The sequence below is a fragment of the Sturnus vulgaris genome, chromosome 2 (assembly GCF_052056855.1).
Source record: "Sturnus vulgaris isolate bStuVul1 chromosome 2, bStuVul1.hap1, whole genome shotgun sequence".
NCBI lineage: Eukaryota > Metazoa > Chordata > Aves > Passeriformes > Sturnidae > Sturnus > Sturnus vulgaris.
The window spans coordinates 110,796,087-110,822,192 of NC_142244.1; the positions used below are offsets into that span (position 1 = coordinate 110,796,087).

Sequence of the window (26,106 nt, forward strand, 5' to 3'; positions counted from 1 at the left end):
ATAGATTACTTGTACAAATAACCTACAGTGTTCTAAATATTGTTTTATGATGCTTTTCATGTCAGTTGAATTACCATCATTTTTTTTCAATTGCTAAGATTATTTGAGTAAAATCATTAATTCTTACCTCAACTGTTTTTTTAGGGTTTAAAATACAAAGTTCCTTTCTATTCTTTATGGAGCACAGCCACAAATGCCATGCTTTTAGAGGAGATGGAGTAATAATTGCTGTGTTGAGGAAGCAAAGAAGGAACTTCCCAGTTTTGTCCAAGAAAAAGGCTCTAATGTGTTGTTGCTTGAACCTCTCCCTCAGCATCGAGGTTGCCAGAAGTTGTGTAAGAATTGCACCAGCCCCAGATCTGTATTGACAAGGAAAGTTAGCATTCCTGTCTTTTAATCTTTTAAAGTGACATCTTCTTATCTGTCCAAAGAGACCTGTGGAAACAATTTAGGGTATTAACTTCATTATAATATAGGAGAAATTGCTAGCGTGGATACCACCATGTGGTGGCTACAGGCAAGTACTTTAGAGAAGTTTGAGGACTGGCAATGGGAAGTGACTTGTCTGCTCAGTACACATTTGGACTGGTTTGTGAGCACAGAATGGTTGCAGGATAACATATGTAATATGGTAATATGGTCTGTGTTTCTGTAAAACTGCCTGTAAATATTGAAGGAGAGAGCCCCTGTGTTAAAGCACATTGGCCATCTGTACCTGGAAGTTGCAAAGTGCCTGTCTGGCAGCTCAGACATTTGTGAGGTGTGTTTAACACGGTTTAACACATTGTTATTTTTGAATCAGAGACTTTTCTATCAAGGGTCGTTACTACTGCTAGTACTCTAAGGGTAGAGGTGCCTGTTTTGCTGTCCTGTGTTCTTTGAGAACCACAATCCTGCAGTGGTGAAAGAATTTCTCATGGTGACTAATTTTCATACACTTGATGCAGTCTGTTTTATTGAGTACCAGCAAGAAACCAATGGGGGATCTGTTTTGTCTTTTTTTTTTTCAATCTTAGTAACCATTTATATTTGACAGGATGAGTGGGTGAGTTACCCAGAAAAAGTTTCACCTATGGAAGTTTGTCATCATTATGATATCCAGTATAATTTCAGTTCCCATGCCTCCTTGCCTTCTTTTCACTGAGCTCTGTTCTGCCATTCCTTATGCCACATCTCTTTTTCTTTGCAAATTCACTCTTTGCCTGTTCCCTTGTGTTGCCATGAATGTGCCTCCATACTTGGGTGTTCTTAACACAGTTTTTATCACAATGATCTGCTACATAAACAAAATGTGAAAACCTGTGCTTATTAGAAAAGTAGAAAAAATATTTCAGCTATTCATATTTTACAATCAAAGCAGATCTCAATGGAAGTTGGCAATAGCCCAGTTCTTTTTGTGAACTCTCAATAATATTTACTGTTAGTTTCTGCATACTGTGCCAGACGGTGAAGGGAATCTGGCTGAATTTGGGGAAAGTACTGAGAATCAGTCTGGAAAGAAAATTGCATTTCTTCCTCATACTCAAGTATGTTGATGCCAGTTGTTGTACAGAAAAATTCTCTTGTATCTAAGTTAGCAGTTGCACAGAATCACAACAAGGATGTTTCTATTCATCTGTGCAAAAGAAATTCCAGTTTTTTCCCTGCCAAACTCTTTAGTTATAATTGATTGAGGGAGGGAGAGGGTTGCCCTTTTTAATTTTTAATTCAATTTTTTATGACTCTTTGAACTCTGGAATTTAGAATGGCAAAATAAAATTATGTATACTTGGATTGTACTGCCCTACACTTTCAGAGGAAAATGGGGTTTGAAATGGGGAAAAAGAAGGTCCAGGAGAAATTTGAAAATCAAACTCAGGAATTATGTGTGCTATTACATTTGACAGTTTGTTTGGGGTTTTTTTGTTTGTTTGTTTGTACTGGAGAGGAGATGAGGTAGAAAAAAAATTCAAAATAAAAAGTTTTATAAAATCCTACTGAAACAGAAAAAACCATCCAAACTAGTCAGTTTGGTATTTAAATTAAGTTGCCTAACTGAAAACAAGTGGATAATGCTTACAGAGTTAAAGGAAATCATGGCATTCATTTAAGTGAATGGCTTGGGCAAAGAATGTCTTACCTCTTGCAGCAGTATAGATATTTTACTCTTGAGGGATAAATGTTCTCTAGGATAAAGCATACTTTAATAGAAAATTGATCTGTTAGGGCTTCTCATTGCTTCCTCTTTGCAGTATTAGAGAATATTTCATCTCTTGAGACTGTATTTGTGAAGGACCAAGGACCTTTCCCTCTTTGCTTTCAGCATCTGTAGGAAAGGACCTAAATTCCTAAAGGATTCCTGTGCCTCTGGTGGGCAACTGTGCCAAGAACTATGAGTTCTGGAGTTGGTTTATTTTTTATTTTTTGTTTTGTTCTGTTTCCTGTTTTATTTTACATGGACCTTTTAGGCCACCTTTGGAAAGGTTAAAACATTCAGTGTTACCTGGAATGCTGGTTACAACAGAACTCTTCTACAACATGCTTAACATATTTTCTCACACAGTAGAGGGATCTTAAGATAATTCATAGTTTAGAAAAATGGCTACATATTCTGTTATACGTAGCAGAATCTAATTTATTTTTAATAGCTATCTTTCATCAAACAGCTACTGTAATAGAAGGGTTAGAAACTTCAATGAATGATAGGATTCTTTTTCTCCAGAAGCCTATTAAATTGGCTTCTGTGCAGTTTTATTTTCCCTTTCATATTACTAGGAGAAGATTGATGAAGATTGATAAAGATTAATTATTGTTTGATATTTTTAATGACAAATATTAAACTCCATCTTTAAATGTATTCCTTTAAAATTATAGAGAGTGCAAATGTTAGACTGGCACAAGGAAATTGGGTATTTATAACCCAGCTGGCTCCTGCCCTGGGAAATAAATGCAGTGGTAAATCAGTGCAGCTACAGGCTGACTTGTTATCCCTCTTCAGTGCAGTGAAAGCAGTGCAGCTCAGCTGTGCTTGTTTAGGGACTGCTATGATGATGGATTTTTTCAGATGACTCACCCACTTCCTCCTGCTCTTCCTGAGACAGTTCATTTTTTATTTTCTTAAGATATGAATATATTTGTTGCAGTCAATCGGGAGTTCAGTTCAACAAATAATATAGGGAATCTCAAATGAAAGTTCATATCCTGTCCATGTACTCTTTGCTTGTTTTTTAATTTTTCTTTCTAATTTGTTTAATTGAGTGGAGAAAGTGTGGGGTGATTTATTTTCTCTCAGTTCCCTGGAAGTCATAAAAGGCAATTTATATTCAAAAATAAGAAAACAAACACTTCTCAGAATTTATGCTGTTAGCAGATCAGCTACCACCTGATAAGAATTTTAGATTGTTTTTCAAATAAGCAGTGGGAAATACTGCTGCAATCACCACTACTGAATAGTAGGAATAATGTATTTTTAGTGTCCTAAGAACGTAGATAAGTTTTTCACCATGTTGATCTCTGAGCACTTTAAAAAAATACTCTGTTTATTGTTTTGGGCCTATAGATATTTCCTAATTTTAAATTGGAACTGTTTAAAACATATTTTGTGCCAAATAATACTTCTAACTAAGCACAAAAGGGTCTGAAAGTTGCAATGTGGAGGGAGAAGGCTGGAGGGGAAGGAGTTGAGTGGAGGTTCTGTTTCACCATTAGACACCTGGATGCCGTGCACAGGACACAGTGATTATTGCCAAAAAGGTGGCAACTGCTAATAACTGTGTGTCAAATTCCTGAAATGCAATGGGTCATGATTAATTTAAATTTTTCAGCAAAAATAAGCCACTGGAAATAAATCTGTTATGAAAAAATAAGCCTTTGCTAGTGCATAGTGTTTGAACCCTTTTGAGATTTGAGGATTAACAATCTTCATCCTCTGAGTTACTGTGACACTCAGGAAAGGATCATGTGCTTGATTTGCAGGCAGATACTCAAGTGCCAAAAGAAACTGAAACTGAATTTTTTGTGCCTCTTTAGTTCTTTGGTACTTGATTGACCAGATCTTTGCAAACCTGGATAAAAAGTAAAAATACAGTTCTCTCTCAAAGACTCTGTTGAACATTCACTGGTGGTTCTGCTGTATAAAAAGTCACCGTTTTGACAGGAGGCCACAGAAAAATTAGATAGAGAGAGAATGAGCAATGATCAAATAAAAAAAGTGGTGGTCCAGTTTGGCAATTAGGTGAGATTTGCAGAACATTGTAACTGAGAAAATGGAGGCTAAAGGAAGGCAAGGAAAGGTGTGGGACCTGCTGCCGGGTGGAATAGAGGACCTAGTGACAGAGCATGTGGGAAAGGCCAATGTGCACGACATCTTCTTGGCTCAGTCCTTACAGGTCAGGCAGGTCTTTGGGAATTCCAGCCCCTGAGGTCATTGCAAAAGTCCAGGGCAAGCTGAATTTGAGCCTGGGAAGTGCTGCAATACCTCTCACTGTGTGAAAGCACAATCAATCTTAACAAACTTCCCCCAGGTCGGCTGGTACTCGAGGTGGCCATGTAGCACAGCACTTTATCTCTGACAACTGGATATTGCGGAGGGGTGACAGTAAATCATTAAGCATTTGTGAATGTTGGATGTTTAGTGAGCTGTGAGTGACCATAAACTCAGTGGTAATTAGATGTTTTCACAAGCACCTAAAGGTGTATTTGTTATTCAAGCTGAGAGATGTGGTGTCTCTTTTGAAAATGGTGTGGTCGAGAGCATTCTGGCGGTGGGTGGTGGTGGTTTGCCTTTAGTTCTCAGTCCAGAAGAAGCAGATGAGTTCTCATTTGGTGTTTGGAAGGTAGATCCAAGCATGAGGCTTGCAAAAGTAGGATCATCTCTCTCCTCAGTGCACAGTGGCAACACCCAGCACCACTGGCAGTTTTCACAGCACAAGTCACCTTGTCTGCATTTGGAGCTGGCTGACTCACAGAAGGAAATGGACACATGCCTGGAACAAAAAACATCTCTGCAGGAAGTGGGGAGATATAAGATGCAATCATTAAATTGCAAGAACAGTTAGAAAAGTACCAAGAAATCATGTGAAGCCTGGACAGACTTTTGAAGGCTCAGGCACGAGAGAAAGGCTTGGATTGGATGTGGGAGAGGCATCTAAAGCTGGATGAAACACTCGCTTTTGAATAGAGGCCAGCAGAGGAAAACCCTTGACTGGGATTTGCATTTGCTGCCTGGAGGAATTGGACATGCCCTTTTTCTGGAGCTGTCAAAAGCTGAGCATCCACAGGTCAGGTGGCTGCAGAGAAGCTGCTGTTCATGGGATCCCAGTGGGAAGCAAAATGCTGGCCAGCCTTTTAGCAAGGCAGTGAATCCACAAATAACCTGATTCTGTCAGAGCTGACTCCCTGGTGGCCCAAGCAATGTTCCTGGCCTCCTTTACTGGGCTGCAACCTGCAACCTTTTATTGGTTTTATCTTCCATGTGGTTTTCTTCTGGCACATTTTTACTGATCTTTAGATGGCAGCAGGTTTTTTAATCCGTCCTTAAGCATCTATGAGTGTCCAGAGATAGTGATTTCAGTGAGCTGGAGTGCTTCATGACTGAGGGACTTTGGGGGCTCCTGGCTGATGATGGGCATGAAAGACAGCACAGGGAGGGGTGGGGTAATGGGGACACAGCAACACCCAGGCATGTAAAACTGAAAGAATCTAGCAGCCACTGAGCTTAGTTACATCTCAGAGTTGTTTTCTTAAGGATGTAAATCCTTGGCCTGCAGAAATGGCAGACTTCAAAATTAAGTCTTAAATACGAATATTTTTATTCTGTAGAGTCGGTGGTAGAATTGGTAAGATCTGCAAGTGACACTATTTAAACTGGCATTCTCCTTTTTTACTTTGATTGTGGCATCACAGCATAACTAACTATTTAGATCTTTTGGTTTCAGCTCCTTTAAGGCTTTGAATAACTGGTGCAGAACTGCATATGTACTCCTAACTAACTCTGCACTAGCATATTATTAAATGCACACTAATTGTAGAAAATACTTTCTTCTTTTCCTTCTGTGCATGCACTAGATAGTCTCAGTTCTGAGTCGCTGTCAACCTGGGCTCAGCATGACTTGAATTATTGATGAGGGACAAGCGAAGATGGTTTATCAGTTGTCCAGAACTGCTCAGCTATCTGCAGTTACTTATAGTGATCTACCAAATTTTCCTCTTGACTGCATGTCTGACAGCTGGAGGATAGATTTATTCTGTGTGTCAAGAAATACACCAAATACAACAACAAAAAAAAATGCACTTATGTCTTGTATTTTTAGCACAAAACCTTAATCTGCTAGTAAGTTCTTACAGTTCACTGAGTTGAATCTCCAAATCAAAATGTTTTAATTTTTTACTTCTAGAAAACTGAAAAATGAGCTCCTGGAAGTGAGAAGGAAGGGCGGAAACCGCCACTCTGAACAGGACAACAGCAGGGTGTGTGTTCGCTGCCAGAAGAGCCTGGGCTTCATCTTTGACAGGGGAGACCTGTGCCAGAGCTGCCAGCTGCGGGTGTGCAGCTCCTGCCGGGTGCTGGGAGCCGACGGGCAGTGGAAGTGCTCGGTGTGTGCCAAGATTGCGTAAGTTGGGCAGATTTTCTAACCACGTTTGGAGGGCACAGCCCTGCCCGTCATTTCGTGCCCTTAATACAAAAGTACACACAAGGGGAGAGGCTTATCTGGGGGTTTTATTTGCTGTGCTATCTCTCTTCCCAATTCCAAGCCAGTTTCAATTAGCTTGTTTTCCAAAGACTTGGAAGAATAATTCACTTGATTAGTTTGGTTATATGGGATATTTTTAGCTTGACTTAGTAAGATAACCATGAAGGAAAGGAGAAATGTATTGGGCCACAAAACTCAGTTATGTATGATGTAAGGATTGGATGATGTAGCAAAGAGATGTGATAAAAAAAGAATTAAAGGGGTTTTTTTTGTTTGTTTGTTTGTTTTTTAACAAACCTTCAAACTAATGAGATCAGAAAGGGAAAGCTTTCTGTAAATTGTTTCAAGAAGTGAAACCCAATTGCTAGTTCTGTCAAGACTTAGGCTACCTAGACAGTAAAAAATTAACACAGCAGGGTATGGAGTTTAGGGTTTGTGTCTTCTAACTTTCGCTTTGGAAAATTGCATCCATTTTTAAGCAGATGCCTGATCCTCCTCTGCATCCAGTGGGGCACATCCAAAGGATGGTGTCTCGCCTCTTAAGATGAAAAATGTTTAAGTGTTTGATTTGTGAAATGATTTTAAATTGGCAGGGGCCTGGCTGAGCTCCTTGTATGTTGCCTCAGGCAGTTCCCAAGATAATGTCAGTGCTGTGCCTCTCAGAAGTGATGGGTGCAGGTGAGGTGACAGCATGGAGAACAGCAAACACAATGCTACTCTTTGAAAATGAAGAAAAGAACAAGGGCTTTGTTTACCCTGCCACACTACCTCTAATTTCTCTAAAAACACTGAGACAAATGGTAGTTGTGTCATTTGAAAGCCAAGACAAGGTGACAAGATGATGAGTAAGAGCTGGCTCAAGAACAAATAATGTCAAAACCAATTTAATTTCCACCTTTGATAGGTGACAGAGGAGGATCTGTTGCTATCTTATAACTTGGCAGAAGTTAACCTTTTGATACTCTCTCTTGTTCCTTTCTAATAGGCTAACAAATTAGGGTAACTGTACCCTGGAATAAATTCTGCCAGTGTGATTGCAGACCTGCCTGGAAAATTGTAAAGCTGTTCTCAGCATAGTTATGGACATTTCACTGTCAAAACCACTCAAGAAAACAAAGACCAAACCCCCCCCAAAACGCCACACATAAAAACGAAAAAAACTTTTAAAAAACCCCAGTGATATAGAGTAGAATAAATTCTGGCTTACTAGTGTTAAATATTTTAGTTAAGGACCTTAATGCAGCAGATGAGTTTGCCAGTTACACCTGCAGGAGACATTAAACTGAGAGGTGCTCGAGGCATGCTGAAGCACAGGATTGGATTTCAAAGTGATGCTTAGAATTTAGAGAAGGTAAAGCAAGTGATGGCTCCCTGTGGGCATGTGGAAGTACTACATTTGGGAACAAATGCAGCTGCAGAAACATAAAATGAGGATAAAAACAGCTTCTGCAGCTGTTCCTTAGGAAAGGATCTGGTTATTGTACTGGATAAAAGCTGAACATGAATCAACAGAATTTTCCACTGCAGAAAAATTGAGCATGACATAATGATGTACAAGCCAAATTATAGCCTGTAAAATACATTATAAATTCCTATTTTATGTAGAGTACCTGTCCATTTGTGTGTGTCAGACTTCATGGCCACCTGGAGAATGTTCAGCAGAAAACAATGAAACAGCACAGGGGCTGTCCAGAGCAATAGAGGGAATCACAGGTGTTCAGCCTAGGCAAGAGAAGACTGAAAACACCTGAGTTTTAAATCTACAGAAAGTGGCTTACAGGCTGTTCTAGGAACCATCTTTAGCTAAGAAAAGTAATGTGATACAGTGGAAGGATGCAATTTAGATGGTATGAACATATTGACTTAACTTGGAAGGGTTGCAGAATGTTGTTTTACAACGGGTTGGATAAACCTCTCTTGGGGATGGTGATATCAGTAAAGATGATCCTGTTCCAGGGCTGAGAGATGAGAGAGGCAACTTCTCAAAACATACGTGACTTCTGCTTCTCCTGATCGTGCTGCAATTCTGTGTGCCAAGCAGTGGTCTTAGCAATCACCTTGGCAATTAATTCTGGGTGAAGTCTGCCTTCAGGTTGTTACAAACCACAGTGTAATTTGCTTGCAAAATGCCCATATTGAGTATCTTTATTAAACTGAAAACTCTCTCCTTTCTTTTTGTTCATATGCAGTGTTTCTGCAAGACTTCATGACAGTTAATGATGTGTAAAATGTCTTTTACGTTGCTGGGAGTACACAGAGAGATTATCTTCTGTGTGGGCAGTGTGGAGATGGAAGTTTGGGAAAGGCATTTCAGTTACATCATTGTGCATAGTTCTCATTTAAATTATTTCAGTTCTGCTTTTATATCAAGTGAGAAATGCAAGGGGAATCAGGATTTTTAGGATTTTAAAATTATAGTTGATGGAAGAACTGATTAAGTTAATAGAGCCTTTGACAAGATGAAAAGGCAGAATACAAGGAAAAGAAAATAATCCAGTGATAAGAGATATTATAAGTAGCAAAGAAAGGGCAGGAAGAGTGGAAAAATCTTTTAGTTCTGTAGCACTGACCTGCATACAGTGTTTGTGTCTGTCATGTTTTACCATGCTTTCCAAAGAGTGTTGGAAAACTTTCATATTTTCCCTCTCCTTTGTCCCTCTTTCAGGAGCCTTGGTTATGTTGATGTCTGTATAGACTCTAGCCCCTGCTGAGTGTTCCATTAGCAGAGCCAGGTTAAGATGTTGTTTTGATGTGTACGTCTGCTGTCATGCAGACTGTGAGACCCTTAAAAGTCAGGGAGAAGTTTTTATGATCCTTGTGAACCTTTAACAGTTTGGGTGCTGTACTAGTTCATGGCTGTGCTCCCCAAATTGTGCTCAAGAATGTCTTTAAAGTGCTATTTAAGGTGATGGTTATAGCTTGTACAAGCCCTCTTCCATAGTCATGGATTACACCTGCAGAAATATGTCCAGAAGTTTTTCAGAACTGTTGGAAAACATAATTAGTACATTTGTGGTCACACAAGAAGGTCTAGTACTGGGTGGGGAGAGTGTTCATTCAAAGAGACAACTACTGCACAAATTACTGCAGAAATCCCTTGAATTACACAGATTATCCAAAGTGGTTGCAGAAACAAATAACCAGTTGTGTCAATAAAAAGAATGTAGGTAATACCAGCCAATATCTGCCCGTTGCTTAATTTAATACATTTTGACATTTCTTTCCTTATGAACTTTTTGAGTCCTGCCTGTCTGGTCCTGACACTGGAGTTTGGGATACTCTCAGTGCAGTGAAAGGGCATTTTGTCATATGGCCTGGGATCAAAGGTTGTCATTGCTCCAAGAGTTATGGTGGATATATGTACAGCTACCAAAAAGAGGAAAAAAGAAAAAAAGGTGGCAACCTGCAAGCATGCTCACTTTGATTTGAAGAACAGTAATTTCAAGACACTAATTTTATAAGTATGTGGTAAAGTATAGTATTATTACCTGAAAAAATAAAAAACCCCAAGCACAACATAGTAACATGATGGTGGTTGTAGGGGTGAGATCATTTAATAGTACAGTCTCTTTGTTCATCTGCCAGTCAGAACAGCATCTGGCAACAAGAGAATCTGACTTCTATAAAATAATATTAGAGCATTTCATCTGCCATTTCTCCAGAGACAGACTTGCCTGAAGAACAGCTTATAGCAATGGAGAAACACATTACAAGACATTAATTACACTCTGAAAAGCTTTCAAAAAAAGAGATTTAGTGAATTTGATGAAAGACATTTGAATGTGAATAGTGAGAGAGGTTCATCTGTATTTTTAAGTATAACAAACAGACTTATACATAAATTGTCTTACAGTTTATAGTTACTGTCAAACATATCTCCCTTGAATGTCCATAAAGAGAAAACGACTCAGTTGGGTTTTGCCCCTCATGGGTGTTATTACCAGGTAAAATATAAAGTCTCAAGACAAAGTATTTACACAGGTCAAGAAGGATTAGAGCTAAATCTTCAGCCAAACTCTTAGTTCTTAGCTAAAGTCCGAGAACAAGGCAGTCCTTATCCATGTGATTGTGTTTGACTGTCATGTTTTGCACTGTTTAATGAGATAAATTGTATGTAGTTATGCACTTCAAAGAGGAATTTTTCTGTTCCATTCCATGCATACAAGGAACTGAGCTCATCAGGAGCTTTCAAACATGGGTGTCAAAAGAGAAACATTACATTAAAGTATCTTTTCCTCCCTGCATCTTCTTAAATTATGATCAGTTTTTGTTTTAAATTTGGAAGACGAAATTATCAATAGATTGAGGGGAATAAAGTCCTTCCATTTGTCTTCTAAAAGGCATATTTCACACTTTGATGCTGTCACTATTTCTTATTGCAAGTGGGTCTAGGTATCTGAGAGCACTGCTTTTATATATCAAATACCTAGGAAGCTTAAGTTAATACAGCAGAACAAGCAGTAATGGAAAATTTATCTTAATCTCTGAAATGATTATGCTGTCTTAACATGTCATGAAAATTCATTGGTATCTATTAGTAACACTTATTCCCATTAGGAGCCTAAAAATAGAGGCATTTCCAATGTTTTAGTATGCAAATTCTTTTCAAATTTCTTATAATTTTATTTTAGTAACTTCTAGGCAAGTTTGCCTTCTTTTCACAGGGTCAAAAAATTCTGTTTAATAGCCTCATAGCATAATAAAACTTACAGTGGAATTAATTTCTGTAGTAGAAAATACTCTGTGGGATAAAATACATACAGAGATGAGGTTGTGTGAGGATATATGATAAGGGCTTTGGTATGTTCAAACACAGGCTGCATTTTATCCAGCCTTTGGTTTTGCCTTTTTCCCCCACATTTTCTTCCTGAGGAGGAGAAAAAATAACACAAGGAGCAGGGGATGGAAAGGAAGGTAGGCTGAATCTCTTGCTTCTGCTGAGGATGTGAGTTAGACTGGATGATCAAATGCAGATGAAACTGTTTTACCAGTGTGGGGCTTTGCCCTAAAGAAATAATTGAAAGTAACAATTGGGACTTTCCATCTGAAATGGATTTTTTTTATTATTAACTGGGACATTTAACCATGAAGTGTTTCACAAAAATGAGAATGGAAAATCTGAGTTTTTGACAGGGGCAGGCCATAGGTAATGTTCTGTTTTTAAACTGAGCAGCGTGTCATTAATTTGTTTAGTAGGAGATCACAGAGGGGGAAGAAGCACAGAACCATAACCTGCTCCCCCCCACATGATGATGTGAGGAGATGGATCAGTAATTAACAGAGAAGGACTTTAGCAGATACCTAAAGTATTTGGTACTCAACTGCTTGAATGTTAATTTTCCTTGCTGTTCTGAGTGTGGGAAAGTGCAATCATGCAAAAATTGCTGTTATTACAATTTTTAACACTGTTTTCCTTCTTTTTAAAATTACTGACTTCAGCATCTGTTGAACACCTTGGAAGGCCAGTCTAAATCCTGTTTTGGTAGAAAATAAACACATTATTTATATCATGAGCTACATCTAACTGAGAAAGTAAAGAACATGCATGCACATACCATGATCTACAGTCAGATCATGGACCTTGGGCCCATTTTGCAAGCAACAAAGCCAAACCTGCAAGCACTAATTCAATGTGCTATTGAGTAAAGCCCTTATTTCTTTTCACCTGAAATGCTTCTTTAGACAGAAAGGCTTCACTTAAATCCTGTATCTGAAATAGTGCATCTTTCTTCTATCTCAGCAGGAGAGAGACTCCCTTTGTCATAATTGCATGAGAATAACATTATTATTGTTATAAGACTGTTTAGGTCTTGCTTTTCAATTTTCTGATTCAGAATGTCAAATGCAATTATTAAATTCAAACTTCAAGTCAGAGACTTAGGCAATCATTTGATTTGAAGTAATTTCTATTTATGTGCAGAACAAAAATTTTTTTAATAGGTACTCCTGACATGTATGAGTGATAAAGACAACATGAACACTAGTCTTTGTGTGAATTGTTCAGCATACATGGAAAATACATCCAATACTAGAAATTCAAAGGTACAAACCTTGGGGATTTTCCTTTCAGTGCCTGTTGCTTTTTCCCTTTCACTGTGGATAAGCAGGACAGGCCAGAGGGGTGAAGCACCTGACTCAAGCAAAACAATTCTGCCTCTGTTTGCCATGTTTTGTGCCTCAGCTGAGGGAGTTGTCTGTGTTCTGCCTCAGACCTCGTTCTTCTGGTGAAGTCAGAGCAGAATGGGTGTGAGCCTCTTCAGAGTGTCCCTGTCAAGGAGTTGGCACCTCACTGAAAGGGTGAATGTTAATGACATCAGTCTAATGAAGAAGGTGGGCAGCTCAGCTCAGAGTTCAACTCTGTCGGTGTAGTGACCATCACACTCCTTTGCCTACTCAGCCCTGAAAAAGGGATTTGTACCCCCCCTCTTTCCTTGGGGCCCAATTTGTGCTTGCCAGCAATGTCCTGGAACATCCTTGGCTGAGCAAGAGGGCACAAGCTGTGTAATTTGGGGCTGTTTGATAGTGGCAGGTTGCAGACAGCAGAGAGAGATTAGTAAGAGAAGTAGATTGTTTAGTTATCCTTTGCCAGGAGAAAAAGCAATCAACTGCTGTTTTCCAAATAAACTAATCTATCCCTTCTCTGCAAAGCTTGTGTTTTGAGGAGAATGAGTATTGGGTGAGTAGTTACACAGGGATGGCAAGAGGAAGGGAAAGTCCTTCTGCACAGCTCTCCTTCCTCACTCCCAGCCTGGTGCCAGCCTTTCCCTTCTTGTAGATTGCTTTACTGCCAGAGAGAGAAGCAGCAGAGATTGTTCAGATGGAGTGGGGACACAGAGAAGGAGACTAATGGTGAGCTCTAAGGTCCCACACCACAGTGGAATGGAGGAAAGGAGGGTCCTCTCGAGGGATGGATGTTGGGGAAGCCCTGCCTCCACCAGCAGGGAGGTGAACATCACTGCTGATCCTTCCTTGCACAGCCCAAAGTCCTCTACCCACTTCCTTCCCAATCTCCTTCCACAGCTCCCCCAGCCATCCTTCCCTTCTCTGCAGCTCCTTCTGTTTCTCCAGCCCCCATGACTCTCCCTGAGCTCTTGATTCTGCTATTGCAGGGTCAAATCTCCCCATCAGATCTCCAAACTACTGGACAGTAAAACAAGCAGACACTCTGCTCTCAGCCACCCTTCCACCCAGGCTGGAAGCCCCTGGGCTCCTGTGATGCAGGAGGCTCCAGAAAGATTTTTCCCTCACATCTGGCCAGAAAATGTAGGGATGGCTCTCCAGGGGCTCTGTGGCAAACAGCTGCCCCTCCAAGAACCACAGCAACCCAGGTGGGTGTCATTACCAGGGCTGTGTGTGAAAATAATTATTGCAAGGTTTGATTGTAAAAGCCTGGAGCTTTGTGTGCAGCAGCCTCCAACTCTGCTGGAACCCTGGGTGAAGGTCACAGCTCCTTTAGGCTGTCAGAGCCTGGAGAAGAGTGAAGATGCTTCTCTGGATAAGGATGTGGGCAGTGTTCTGTCTGCCCTTGATCAGGTTAAGTATTTCTAGTAAGATATCAGGGATGGGTGAAATCTCCATCCAAGGGGAAAGCAACACTTGTGGAGTTTTATGGTCAAACTCGGTAGTAACTGAGGAAGAAATTGAATTAACTAAATAGATCACACAGCAATGTGATATGTCATTCACGTTGCAATGGAATTTGATGGCGTAGTGAAAGGTCTGGAAGGTTTATGGTCTGATATAAAACATTAAACATGCCACAAGTCTTGGTATAAAATAACTGCACAGAGAAGTGTGCGCTGTAAGGGAATTGTGAAAATACACATTCAGAGAAAAAACATTTTTCACACCAGCCAGGCCAGGCATAGTTTCTAATGAAGTGAATCCTTTTCAGTGTTTGGAACCAACAGAAGTAATTTAAAAATTCCCAGTTGGAGCATAAAGATTTTATTTAATACCTTTCATAATGACTGAGTGGTCGTGATGATGAATTATGAAGGGCTTTTTCACTAGGAGGCTGCAGCAATAAGATAAGGCAATAATCTATTTCTATGCTTGTGGACATGTATTTGGGATTTTGATTTTTCTAATTTTTTTTTTTTTTAAGTGAGTCATGAAAGTTGCATGATTCATTAACAGGTTAGGACAAAGTGATAATATTAGGTCCTTTCACCAATGTCAGGATTTTATTCTGTAATTTTTAGTATTTTCTCAAGTAAGACTCCATTCAGGCATGACTCAGAAATAACTTAATAGTGAAGATATTGATCAGTGCTCTAAATCTATCTGTAGTAATTTTCATGCCCAAGAGACTGGATGATTTCTTTTCCGGTAGAGGTTTGAAAATAAGTTTTTTTATTGAACAGTAGCAGGAACATGTCTGGAGCTAAATCAGTTTTTCATGTTTGGGGGTTGTTAGTTTGTTTATTTGCTTTTTATTTGAGTACTCATGCTTAGTAGCTTTTTGCCATCAATTGTGTGTGGTGAGGCAGTAGAAATGGTGATGCTGTGCCATAATGAAACTAGTTCAGGAAAAGGCTAACAACCAGAATAAAAATATACCCAGCAAAAAACCCCAACAATGGCAGTACAGGTTTTCTTAATTGCTAGTGTAGATAAAAAAATTTGAAGGCACAAAAAGCAGCATTATCCAGACCAGCAGCAAAGACAAATTTTCACTGCTCTGAACAGCTGACACAGCTAATTCATAGCAGCACTGCCTTGTGAAGAAACTGCATACAGTGTCAGCATGTTAAACTAGAACTGAAAAATATGTATGGACTTACAGCAATCTGTCTATAACCATGTAGGGTCCATGAGCTGCTGACTCACCCCACAGGAGCTTTGGTGGGGGATTTTCCCCCTCCATCCACTGTTGCTGTTTCAATGTCTCCTGTCATTTTTGGTAAGGGATATTGAAAACTGTGACACTGAGTAGTTCACAAAAGACTAGGATGACAGACTGTTCTGTGTCTTTTATAGAAATCTTGTGCTTGAAACACTTTTTTGCCGAGTAAATTTCCATCTACTAAAAATTCCATTCACAAAGTAAGATGATATTTTTCTGCTAAGCGTCCTATAATTCCAAGCTCTAGAATGTCTTTGCACTTTATTTTGAACTGTGTAAATGTAGCCCAGAATTTGTGAGCATGGCAGTTGATTGATTAAATGCAATAGCTTTGGTTGGCCAAGTTTGTTAATGTGTGTGTAACTCTGGCTTTTTTCATTTTCCTTGTACAGAGAGCTACGGATAGTGACAGGAGAATGGTTTTTTGAAGAGAGAGCAAAGCGCTTCAAACAATCAAATCTTGGAACTGATGTTGTCAGACAGTCAATCCTTCACAAATTCCCAGGTAGGGACCTCGAGAGGGAGACTTGCTTGTGCTTTAGATGTTCAAAACCTTGTTTCTTGAGTGTTTGGCTTGTATTTTATTCCTGACTGAAGTATAATCAGTATTTTAATCTTAATTTTTTATTTGTGCCTATACAGTGATTTATGAATGATTAATATTCAGGAAAGGTAAGGCCTATATGAAAAAAGTATTTCTGTAGAGATAAGAAGCTGTTGTAAAACTCACTGTCCAAACACGTGGACAGTGTTGTTCAGCTGCAAAGTCCAGCAGCAGAGACTCTGAAACTTCATTCTCAGTTCCTGCCAAGAAGTTTGGCTGGATGGAGAGATCTCAGCCTGGTCTATTTTTGCCTTTGGCTCTAGTGGTGTGTAAAAATCACTCAAATTTTATTTTTCAACTCTGAAGAAGAAAGGTAAATGTGAACTTTTGTGCTGTCTGCTGGAGCATGGGCTATATTCAGGCTACCTGGAATTCAGATTTTCCTTTTGCTCAGGTATCTCAAACCTGCACTTTTAGGTACAGTAAATACCGACTTTGTCTGTCTTGGCCAAGCACAGCCCTGTGTGTGTGAACTGCTCTGGTACCTTGCAAGGTACCACAGGACCACTGGTGTAAGAAATAGGAGAATTTCCTGAATGCTGATGGTTTGTATCACATAACACCTTCACTCTGAACACAGAAGCTGTTAGGTAGTTTCTTTCAGATGTAGCATTTATGCCCAGCTTTATCCCTAGCTTATAAGGAGAGGGACTGGTTTACTGCCACTGGAAAAAATACGTGGTGCAAACATGCTCCTTGGAAAATACAGACCTTGCCAATATCACTGTGCTTCAGAAGCTGTAAAACTGGCAAGTGTATAAGTTCTCGATATTATGTCAGTGGTCAGATGGGGTATTTCATTATTTTCTACTTGAAAGATACATTGGAAAATATATTTAAGCCATTTTCCCCATACCTTGCTTCTAGCTGAACAAACATTTTAATTATGAAAACATTCTTTCATTCCACACAGTAGATACTGTACACTTCAAAATTAAATTTCGGGTCCTTTGGTTATTCAATATTGTCACTGATAAATTTGGAAGCATACTTCAAGACAAGAACTGATAATGAAGAATATCTCAAGCTAGAGTTTTATTTTATTGCAAAGATCCCCCAAGGTTTTTTAATTATGCTTTTGTAGGTTGTTTGACATGTGCTGTGTTTTTTGTGCAGTTCATTTTTCCTTTTCTATCTCCTTCCACTGCAGACACAGTTTCCAATGCAGATGATGAAAGAACATTCAAAGAGCAACCCCAAGAGAATGAAGAAAAAAAGCCAGATGTACCAGTCTGCTCCACAAATGGGCACAAATCTATCTTTACTAGACCTAGAAAGATTGGGTAAATCCTTTGGTTTGTTGTTGTTGGTTTTTGTTTTGGTTTCTATTTTTAATTTTTTTACCCAATAAATCTAAAAACAGCTGTATATGGTTGGATAGATTTTCTTTGAGTTTTTCCAGTCTTCCACATCAGCCTCAAACTTCCCAGGATTAGAAACAGCCTTCATTTAAAGACATACTTACTATAATTAGATTGCTGTTTCCTAGGAAATGCAGCAGTAATTATCCTTTAGCTATAAAGATAGCAGAAAAAAAGTCAATTTTACTCCTGGATTTTTGTTGTTTCTACTCAGAGGTAACAGAGTGTCTTTAAAGGCAGGCTTGCCAGAGAAGCAAAGGCAAAAACCAGTATTTGTAGGGCCTGTTTTTTAATGTATACTGGTCAGTTGGCTCACAAGACAAGTTTTCCTTTGAGCTTCCAGCTGTGCAAATACAGCCTGGGAGTGTGTGTGAGTGACAATGAACAAACTGAGCTGCTGCTGCTCTTCTTGCAGGGTTTAACCCCAGTTTGGCTGTGCCCTTTGAGGGACATTCACTCTCAGGGGACACAGGCAGGTGCATTGACTGTGTGGTTGCACAAGTGGTGTCTGGACCCAGCTTGAGGCTATGGGAAGAAAACCTGGATGGAAGTTCCTGTCATGGCTGGAGTCTCCATGGTTGTTGGAAAGCTTTGTTTCTGTTGAAAGGAGGAACACATTTTTGTCAGGGATCCCGAAGATGGGGCAGGTGGATGCTTTCCACAGCTTTTTTACTTCTGGGGAGAGATGAGAATGGAATTACCTGCTCCAGCAACTCCAGAAATTACCACCAGTGATTTATCTCTCTTTAATATAGGGAGAAAGAGCATCAGAAACTCTGGCCCCTCAAATTACAGTGAAGAAAGAAGCAGCATAGAGAATCCTCTATAACAGACCTAGATTTTGCTCTGAGTCATGCTAAGTGGTAACTATAGTAAGAGGACATTAAAGGTTACTTTTCTAATCCTCCTTGTATTTAAATCCTTTAAGCAAACCAATTAGTCATATTTCCTTGCAGGAAACAATTGTTTTTATAATTGTTATTTATTTTAGTGGTGCTTTTTTCTGTTTGTGGACAGAAATGTTTTCTGTGGTGACATTCCCCATAACAGAAATTTAATCTTACAAGAATTTGGCTTGCTTTTCCTTATATATTTGATGGCCTCTTTCAGAAACATTTCATTATTGTTCCTCTTCCTTGCTTGCTTCTTTCCCCATCCCCTTCATGTATCTCATGAGTGGATTTGTTTTAGCAAGGCTCTTTTGGGGCCAGCTGCTACTGAGAGTGCAATGGGATAATTTATCAGTCTATTGTGGTTTGTAAGGTCATGAGGAATACCTTGTGAAATTTCATTTCATTTTTTCTGTCCCATTAGGCCATGTTATGCAGGGTAAGGGGGTGATGCTATGTTTTTAGAAATGGCATGCTTGGGGTGTTTGATGCATGTAATTCTAGAAATATCTAAAGAGAAAATACAAATAGCATAATTTTCCAGAGGAAAATACACACTTAGTCAAAAATATGTTGCTAACTATAAATTCCCCCTCCAAAAAAGAGATGCATTTTCACAAAAGGCAGTTCTGGTTCTAAGCTCAAATAGAAGGAATGTTTTAGTGTTTTGTTGTCGTAAAATGCAGTTTGTAGTAAATACAATGTTTTTCCCCCCAGGAACCAGTTTCATAACCAGACTGGTGCTCTGTTGACCTTTATGTGCAGAGTTGTCCATAGGTTAGACAGATGAAATGAATGGACTGTGCACATCACAACTTTGAAAATCTTTTATTCCCTGTTTTCACCAGGAGGGTTATCAGGGCAGTTACCAAAGGAGAAATTACATATGGAAAAGATGAAGGTGAAAGGAACAGAGGCTCAGAGGCTGAAATTCTGCATGGTGGCAAATCAGCTCCCTGCTCTGAGAGGTGAGAGGAGTCTGGGACAGCTCCTGCTGGGACCAACCTGGGCATGTGTGCCAGTGCCCTGGGCTGCTCTGTCTCTTTAGATGCTCATCATAAATGCTGTCTGAGAAACAGAGCTTAAAAACACCAAAAAACACCAACAAACCAAAAAATTATCTCCACTCGTCTTATTTTACTCTCCTCATGTTCAGCTGGTGACTGATGTCAGTACATTGTTTTTGTTTTCTGGTTTTTAATTGATGAGTTTTGTCCATGTTAGAGAACTGAGGGTCTTTGTTTTTCTTTATTAATGAAATGTTAATTGATTATAATTTACGTTTTCTTCTTCAAAGGCTGTTTGCCCTTCTCTTTCCATGATTATTGTCCCAGTCATTTTATCATTCCTCTGACCTTAAGAGATCTCTGCTAGTGCCAAAAGCAACATTCCTGTCATGTCCTACCTTCAAAATGAAGCCAAAAAGCAGCTCACTTTTCCCTTGTTCAGTTGGATAGCCTATACTGGATATAGACCCACATTCTTTGCTCAGGTGCACACACCTAGAAATTGTACAATTTGGATTGAAAAAATAATAATTATTTGCTGTAAGTTGTAATAGCAATTTCCTGTCTCTAATCTAGTGTTTCTGGGAGATTCCAGAGATATGCAGGAGCAAAGGATAGCAGGTGAAAGGAACATCATGGAGCTTAGTATGCACATAGAGAAACCTATTTGTTCAAGCAAGAAATTGCTTCTCTTTATTACGTACAATTCAAATCCCAATTTCTATATGTTCTCCAATATGCCTGAAGCTGCTATGGTGGCAATCTTCTTGATATTTGATAATTTGATATTTTTTTCCCACTGGGTGCTGCAGCACCTACTAGCCAATCCAGCTTTCAGGCTAGTTGTTTTCTTTAATCCATCCAGTTCACTATTTTTTATTCCACTAAGCTTATTAGGCCTTCTATATCTCACCAGACTTCTGTGAGACCAGAAGTAGAATTTTTACTGGTTTTCTGCATTTTCATTGAATAAAGTGGAGATGAGTGAAGGATCTAAGAGACGAAACCTCAGCAATCTGGTGTCTGTGCTGCTTAATGCTGAGGTTATGCAATATTAGCAGCTTTCTCTGAGATTTTACCAGGATAAGGAAAAAGGGATGCTTGTGAGAGGCATGTGCAGCTCTTTCTGTGTGCCAAACCACAAGAAAGTTATTATGCAGTTAACCATAAATGAAACAAAATAATTTTGTTTGGGTGGTGAATTCAGCACCTGATAACGCTCTGTACAGATTTAGGAGTGAAGTAGCCTATAAAGACAGCTTTTATGTTTGATTGCCTCGCTTCACTTTCACATAAATCATTATTTTCTAGCTGTTTCCCAGAGACAGAGTGCAAGACTTGTTAAATTAGGGGTATTGAGTCATTATGACAGCTTCTTCTCTATTGTCATCTCATTCTCAGCTGGTGAAATTGGTGTTCTGTGCCAAAGTCCAGAGTGACATTGTCAAAATTGGTAATATTTCACCTACCAGTAGGGAAACCAAGAGAGAATTCTTACTATTTTTAAACATTTCTGTTTAAGAGAAAGTGTATTGGTCTGGGAACAGGGAATTCACTTCTACTGGTTTATTTCTACTCCAGCAAAAATGTTTACTGCTGAACACTGTACATGTTTTTGCTGCTGAATGAACTGGGAGGCTGCATCAGGTCAGGAAACTTCTAGGAGAAATAGTGTGGTAATTTCAGGCTCGTTTACACAGGCACTCCACTCCACTGCACTCAGGTCTTGTCTACCACGAGGAGAAGCCTGGGATAGTCACAACACCATTTTCTGTTGTCTGCTTAACATGTATAAAATGTGTCAAATCTCTCTCCAATAGCAGACTGAAATAAGAACTAGGGACACATTTTAAAATAATTTTCATTGTTTAAAAAGTGCAACACATTACCCTTTCTAACTCTCAGTGTTCACATGGGTTTACCCATATTTTCTAACAGAAAATGTTCCATGGGAAAATTTTCACCTGTTGTGATGTTAGACAGCAACCAGGTTCTGGTGTGCTGGTCACAGATGATTTTTTGTCACTTTTACTAACAAACCTCCAAGAAGACCTGTCCAACCTTCCTAAATTTCTACAGTGGTTGAAAGAATCAACCAGTTTTGGTCTAGAGTCATAACTGCAACATAAACAGGAGAGTGAACAAGTTGGTGTTTTTCTGGAGACAGATGGATAGGTAGATGGAGACAGATTGTCTTGATTTGAAAGACAGGTGTCTACTAAGAAGGCAGGAGCCTCTGTTTGGAGAATGTAAACCTCCTCCCTCCAAATTATTATAATTTTGAAATTAAGAGGCTCTCAGGCAAAGATATAGGAAATAGGAGTAACAGTTCTTTAGTAGGAAAATTAAAATAGAAATACAGTATTACAAAGAGCAAACCCAAAACACTGGCAGAGTCAGAATACAACCTGACACCCTGTCAGTCAGTCAGGATGTTGGTAGCAGTCCCATTCAATGGTGGCTGCATCCTCCTGCAGGGACAGATGTGGGTCAGTTGAAGCAGTGCTCCTGTAGAAGGTGCAGTTTTCCACCAAAGGTCCAGTGATGATGTGGAAGGGTCTGGTTTTCCTCTGGGATCCAGTGGAAAAAGGCTGCTCTGATGTTCCAAATCTCAAGTTTTATTTAGGTAGGAAATGCTTGGCTCCTCCCCCTGGCTGGAGCATCTCCCAATGGGATGATGTCATTTTATCATTCATGCACTGGGACTCAATGGCCCATTAACAGGAGATATCTCCCTGGAGGAAGGATGGGTTGTGGAAAAGATGAAGAACACTGCTCCACCTGATTTTAACAGATGGTGATAGAATACATATTTTTGGTCACATCCTGTATTGCAACCTAAGACACAGATACACAAGGATTTTAGTTTCTGGAGATAGTGCTGGCATTAAATTGGCTGTAGAAGTGTCCAGAACCGTTTTGTTACTGCAGCTTCCCTTTACACAATGGAACAGCCTGGTAGGAATGGTTGCATGAGTTGTCCCTCCTCCTGCTGGCTTGTGAGTGCAGTGTGGGTTGAACAGGGACAGCTTCTGCAGCCTGGACAAGAGCTGCCCATTGGGCCAGCTTTGATAGAAGCACTGACAATACTTGTATGTCTTGTATGTGTAAAGCAATTGTAATTCATCTTTGCCTGTTTTTTCTTTCCAGGTGATCCCCCAGCCCATCAGGGCTCTGATATTCTCGTAAATTTAGCACAGCTCTTTCCTTATGGTGTTTTGCTAAATGAGCTGCCTTGGTTTGCTCCGAGCAATAACCCTTCCCTTCCCTCCTCCTGTCTCCACACAGAGGGAGCACGCTTTCCCTGGGCAGCAGCAGTGCAGGGGCTGCTGCAGGACATGCAAGGGGCAGAGGCAGCGCTCCCACGGCGCTCAGCGCGCGCAGCGTGACCGTGGACTGCAGCGGGGTAAGGGCTGCTCCAAGGACAGCTGGCACCACACACGGCCACTGCCCTCTGCCCTGCTCCATGGGCTTGTGGCACAGCAAGGACGAGCCCGACAGAGAAAATCTGATTTCCATCTTGGTTCTGCTGGGGCCTGTGGAGATCTCTGCTGGAGCACAGCTTGTCACGCTCCTATCAGTGACGGGGGTTTGGTTTGGCAGGCGTTCCTCTTTTGTCTAAAAATTGCTGTGGATGTCCAGCATTAGATAATGAGTTACAGATTCTGGACTGGCAGGCACAAGGGACGGGAAAAAGCATTTTTTGGCGCTTTAGAACCTTGAGTAAGTGCTGTGAAATAAGGACATGACTTTCAAGCATGCACAGTCCAGCATTCTCCCACTGACTCCTAAGGGGACTTTGTGAGTCCAGCACTTGCAGACAATCGGGCCAAACTGATTTTAGTTTTTTCTGGATTTGAACACTGGGCTCTGCATAAATTATTCCATAGCACAAAATGTGTGATAAACACATTATCAGAACAATTTCTCTCATGTGCTGTTAGGCCTCCTGGGAGGTGTTTACCATTAATGTTTGGAAAAAAGGTAGATGGAGTGTTTAGATCAGAGCCCTTTGAATGCATCCATTTTCTTTCTAAATTCCCTATACTTGATCTAATATGTTGTGTTTCCTAATAAAAAAAAAGTTAGTAAATAAATGAATAGTTGTTTTATTTATATTCTTGTAGGCACATGGACTGACTTTTTTTCAAGTGCATTAGATTTTTTTAAAAATCCATTTAATTTAGATGGAGTTATGTTATTAGCTTTTCTTTTACAGGCGGGCAAGAGGTCACAATGATATCAAGGATCTTGGCTTTATTTAAGGGGTTGTACTGGCATAATTTAATTAGTTCAAGTGCAATTTGTTTTGCCCTGGCTGAAATCATTATGCTATTACAAAAATCATAGGTTTTGCTTTTCTTTCTTTTTTTTTTTTCTGATTTCTGAGCTGAGTGAACTTCTAATAGATTTGAGTGTTCCTTTGCCCTGATACTTTACTCTGATTCTTCAGCTGCAAACTCAGAATGCAAGCAAGAATTGCATCTTCGTGCAGATTTTGCACATCATCAGTGCTAAGCAAAGCAGATTAGACTGGAATCTAAATATATTCAGTAATAGATTGGATGTTAAAGGAGCTTTGGATTTCTGGAATCTAATAGAAATTATACTTTCATAAACAAATAGTGAATTCTCTTGGCGTTTGTATTTATGGCATGTGGATTTTTCCTCTTGGGCAGGACACTGGCTTGGAAAATGGCATGATTATCCCAGCAAGCGAAAGTGTACCTGAAGATTTAGTAAAGAAGCACTGCAGGAAGCCATCTGGAGCACCTTCCATTGCAGTTTCGAGGGTATCTTTGTCATCAGGCAAGTATTAAGCCTTTTTCTTCTTTCTGACAGCCTTTATTTTCAGAGGATTATGCCCATTCTTTTGACTCTGCTCCTTTTGTTCTTAAAACATGTTGAAAGACCAAATATAAGTTTCATAAATTTGTTCATTCTGAAAACACTTCCTTTTTATTAATAAAGTTCATACCCCTTCACAAAATTTACATTAAAGGATGGCAATCCTTACCCCAGAAACATAGGAACAAAGTTATTGCTAGGTACATCACATGCTCTTAGAGTTGTTACAAGATTTTATTCACAACTGCATATTGTTCAGTCGTTCTCTGTGTGCCCCCCTGTATGAAATACTACCTGTGTATAATATTACTGTGCTGCTGCCAGTGAGTGGTCAGAGAACAAGCCCCTTCTAACCCAACATCAACAGCCCCTCACAGACTTCTAGTCTGTTCATTTTCATAGGTGATGCTCTGAACCAGTCAATCCATCTGTAATTTCCCTCGTTTCATTGGAGGCTGGTAGGTAGAAAGGGTTTACACAGGAAGGTGCTGTCACAGCCACTTTGCAGCAGTGGATGGAGATCCTCTTTTTTCTCTCTGAAATAGGAGGCAGGAGCATCCTGCACTCTTCTGCTTCCCCCAGGCACTCAGCTGGCTTCCTGCAGGGCTGATGGAGTGGGTTGGGTTCTCTCTGAAACAGCAGGACTCACTTTACTGCAGCTGGATTTAGCCCAAAGCAGAAACCTAGAGATGTATCCCACAGAGTTAATCCAAGGAGGGAATGTTCCTTACCTCAGACATTTCAGCTTGAAAGTGTCAGAGTTTCCTTGGGAATATTGCTCAGTGCAATCCAGGCTGAAGTGTTGCAGATGGCTGCTTACTTAGGAAGTAAAAATTCTTCTGTTCCTGCTGCCTTACAAAATGAAAGTTTCCTGGTAGATAAGAACTGACCTCGTGTTACCAAAGCAGAGGGATGCTGAGCAACTTGGGAAAAGGCCTCAGATTGTGCATTTGTCTCTTGGGCAAAACTCAAAGGACATTCAGCTCAGGAGAGTGACCTTTGCTGCCACTTCAGCTGTAGAGCTGTAGAAGATGAACAGTTAAAAACTTTTCAGCTTCCTGCCTGCAGGATCTAAAAGTACTCTCTTCCCCCTCTTTTTCTTTCTAAATACATGGAAACTGTCACACAAAAGATTTATATGGGGAGGACTAAGAAGCCTTGGAGAAAGTTTTTTGTTTTTTTGGTTTTTTCTATGCCTTGTGCTATGGAGTGGGTGAGAGAAACTTCTGGAGCTCTTGAGACTCTGTTTCCTCCTAATGTCTGCACAAGGAACACAGTGAATGACAGAAGTACTTTCTGCATCCATCTGTATCCCCAGATGCTTGATTCTGATGCAGATGCTGGGGAGATTTTGGGGTGGTGGTAGATGTGACAGTCACTGTTGACACTTGGACCGTGAGTTTTGCAACATTCCAGGCTGACAGGCCTACCAGACAAAGTCAAAATCTTGATGATCTATGGTATCATCCACAGAAGACAATCACAGTAGATAAATAAATAGTACAGGGGTAAAATTATTGCCCAGAAGGCTGAGCAGAACCAGAAAGCATATTTCTCCATTTATCATAGTGATGTTCAGTTGCCATAGTTTTTGGCAGATAACTAAAATATTGTTTGGTTTTTTTTGTTGTTGTTAAAAAACCATTTGGGTTGGGAGAATACTTGTATGAGAGATGAAATGGAATATTTCTGTACAAACTATAGCAAACATTTAAATTGTTTTTGTTTCCCAGACCGTAGCCGATCTGAGATAGATTTGAGTGAATCCTTCTCTGAAGGAAATGAGGATACCCTGAGCATAAGGAGCAAATCTGTACCTAGTGCCTTAGATCAGGAATTGGTGAGTTACAAATATGTAAATGTTCATCTGGTGGAAA

General features: G+C 39.8%; 1 protein-coding gene across 4 annotated transcripts in view; it reads left to right on the forward strand.

Annotated features, from left to right (window-relative positions):
• Positions 1-26,106, forward strand: part of SYTL5 (synaptotagmin like 5) — a 78,464-nt gene that overhangs the window by 28,037 nt on the left and 24,321 nt on the right. For all 4 annotated transcript variants that reach the window (XM_014876836.2, XM_088160368.1, XM_088160369.1 and 1 more), the window contains exons 3-9: positions 6,375-6,590; positions 15,912-16,024; positions 17,274-17,406; positions 19,223-19,342; positions 22,670-22,787; positions 24,061-24,190; positions 25,963-26,069. In XM_014876836.2, coding sequence (XP_014732322.1) covers positions 6,375-6,590; positions 15,912-16,024; positions 17,274-17,406; positions 19,223-19,342; positions 22,670-22,787; positions 24,061-24,190; positions 25,963-26,069 — 937 coding nt within the window. The remainder of the gene's footprint in view (positions 1-6,374; positions 6,591-15,911; positions 16,025-17,273; positions 17,407-19,222; positions 19,343-22,669; positions 22,788-24,060; positions 24,191-25,962; positions 26,070-26,106) is intronic.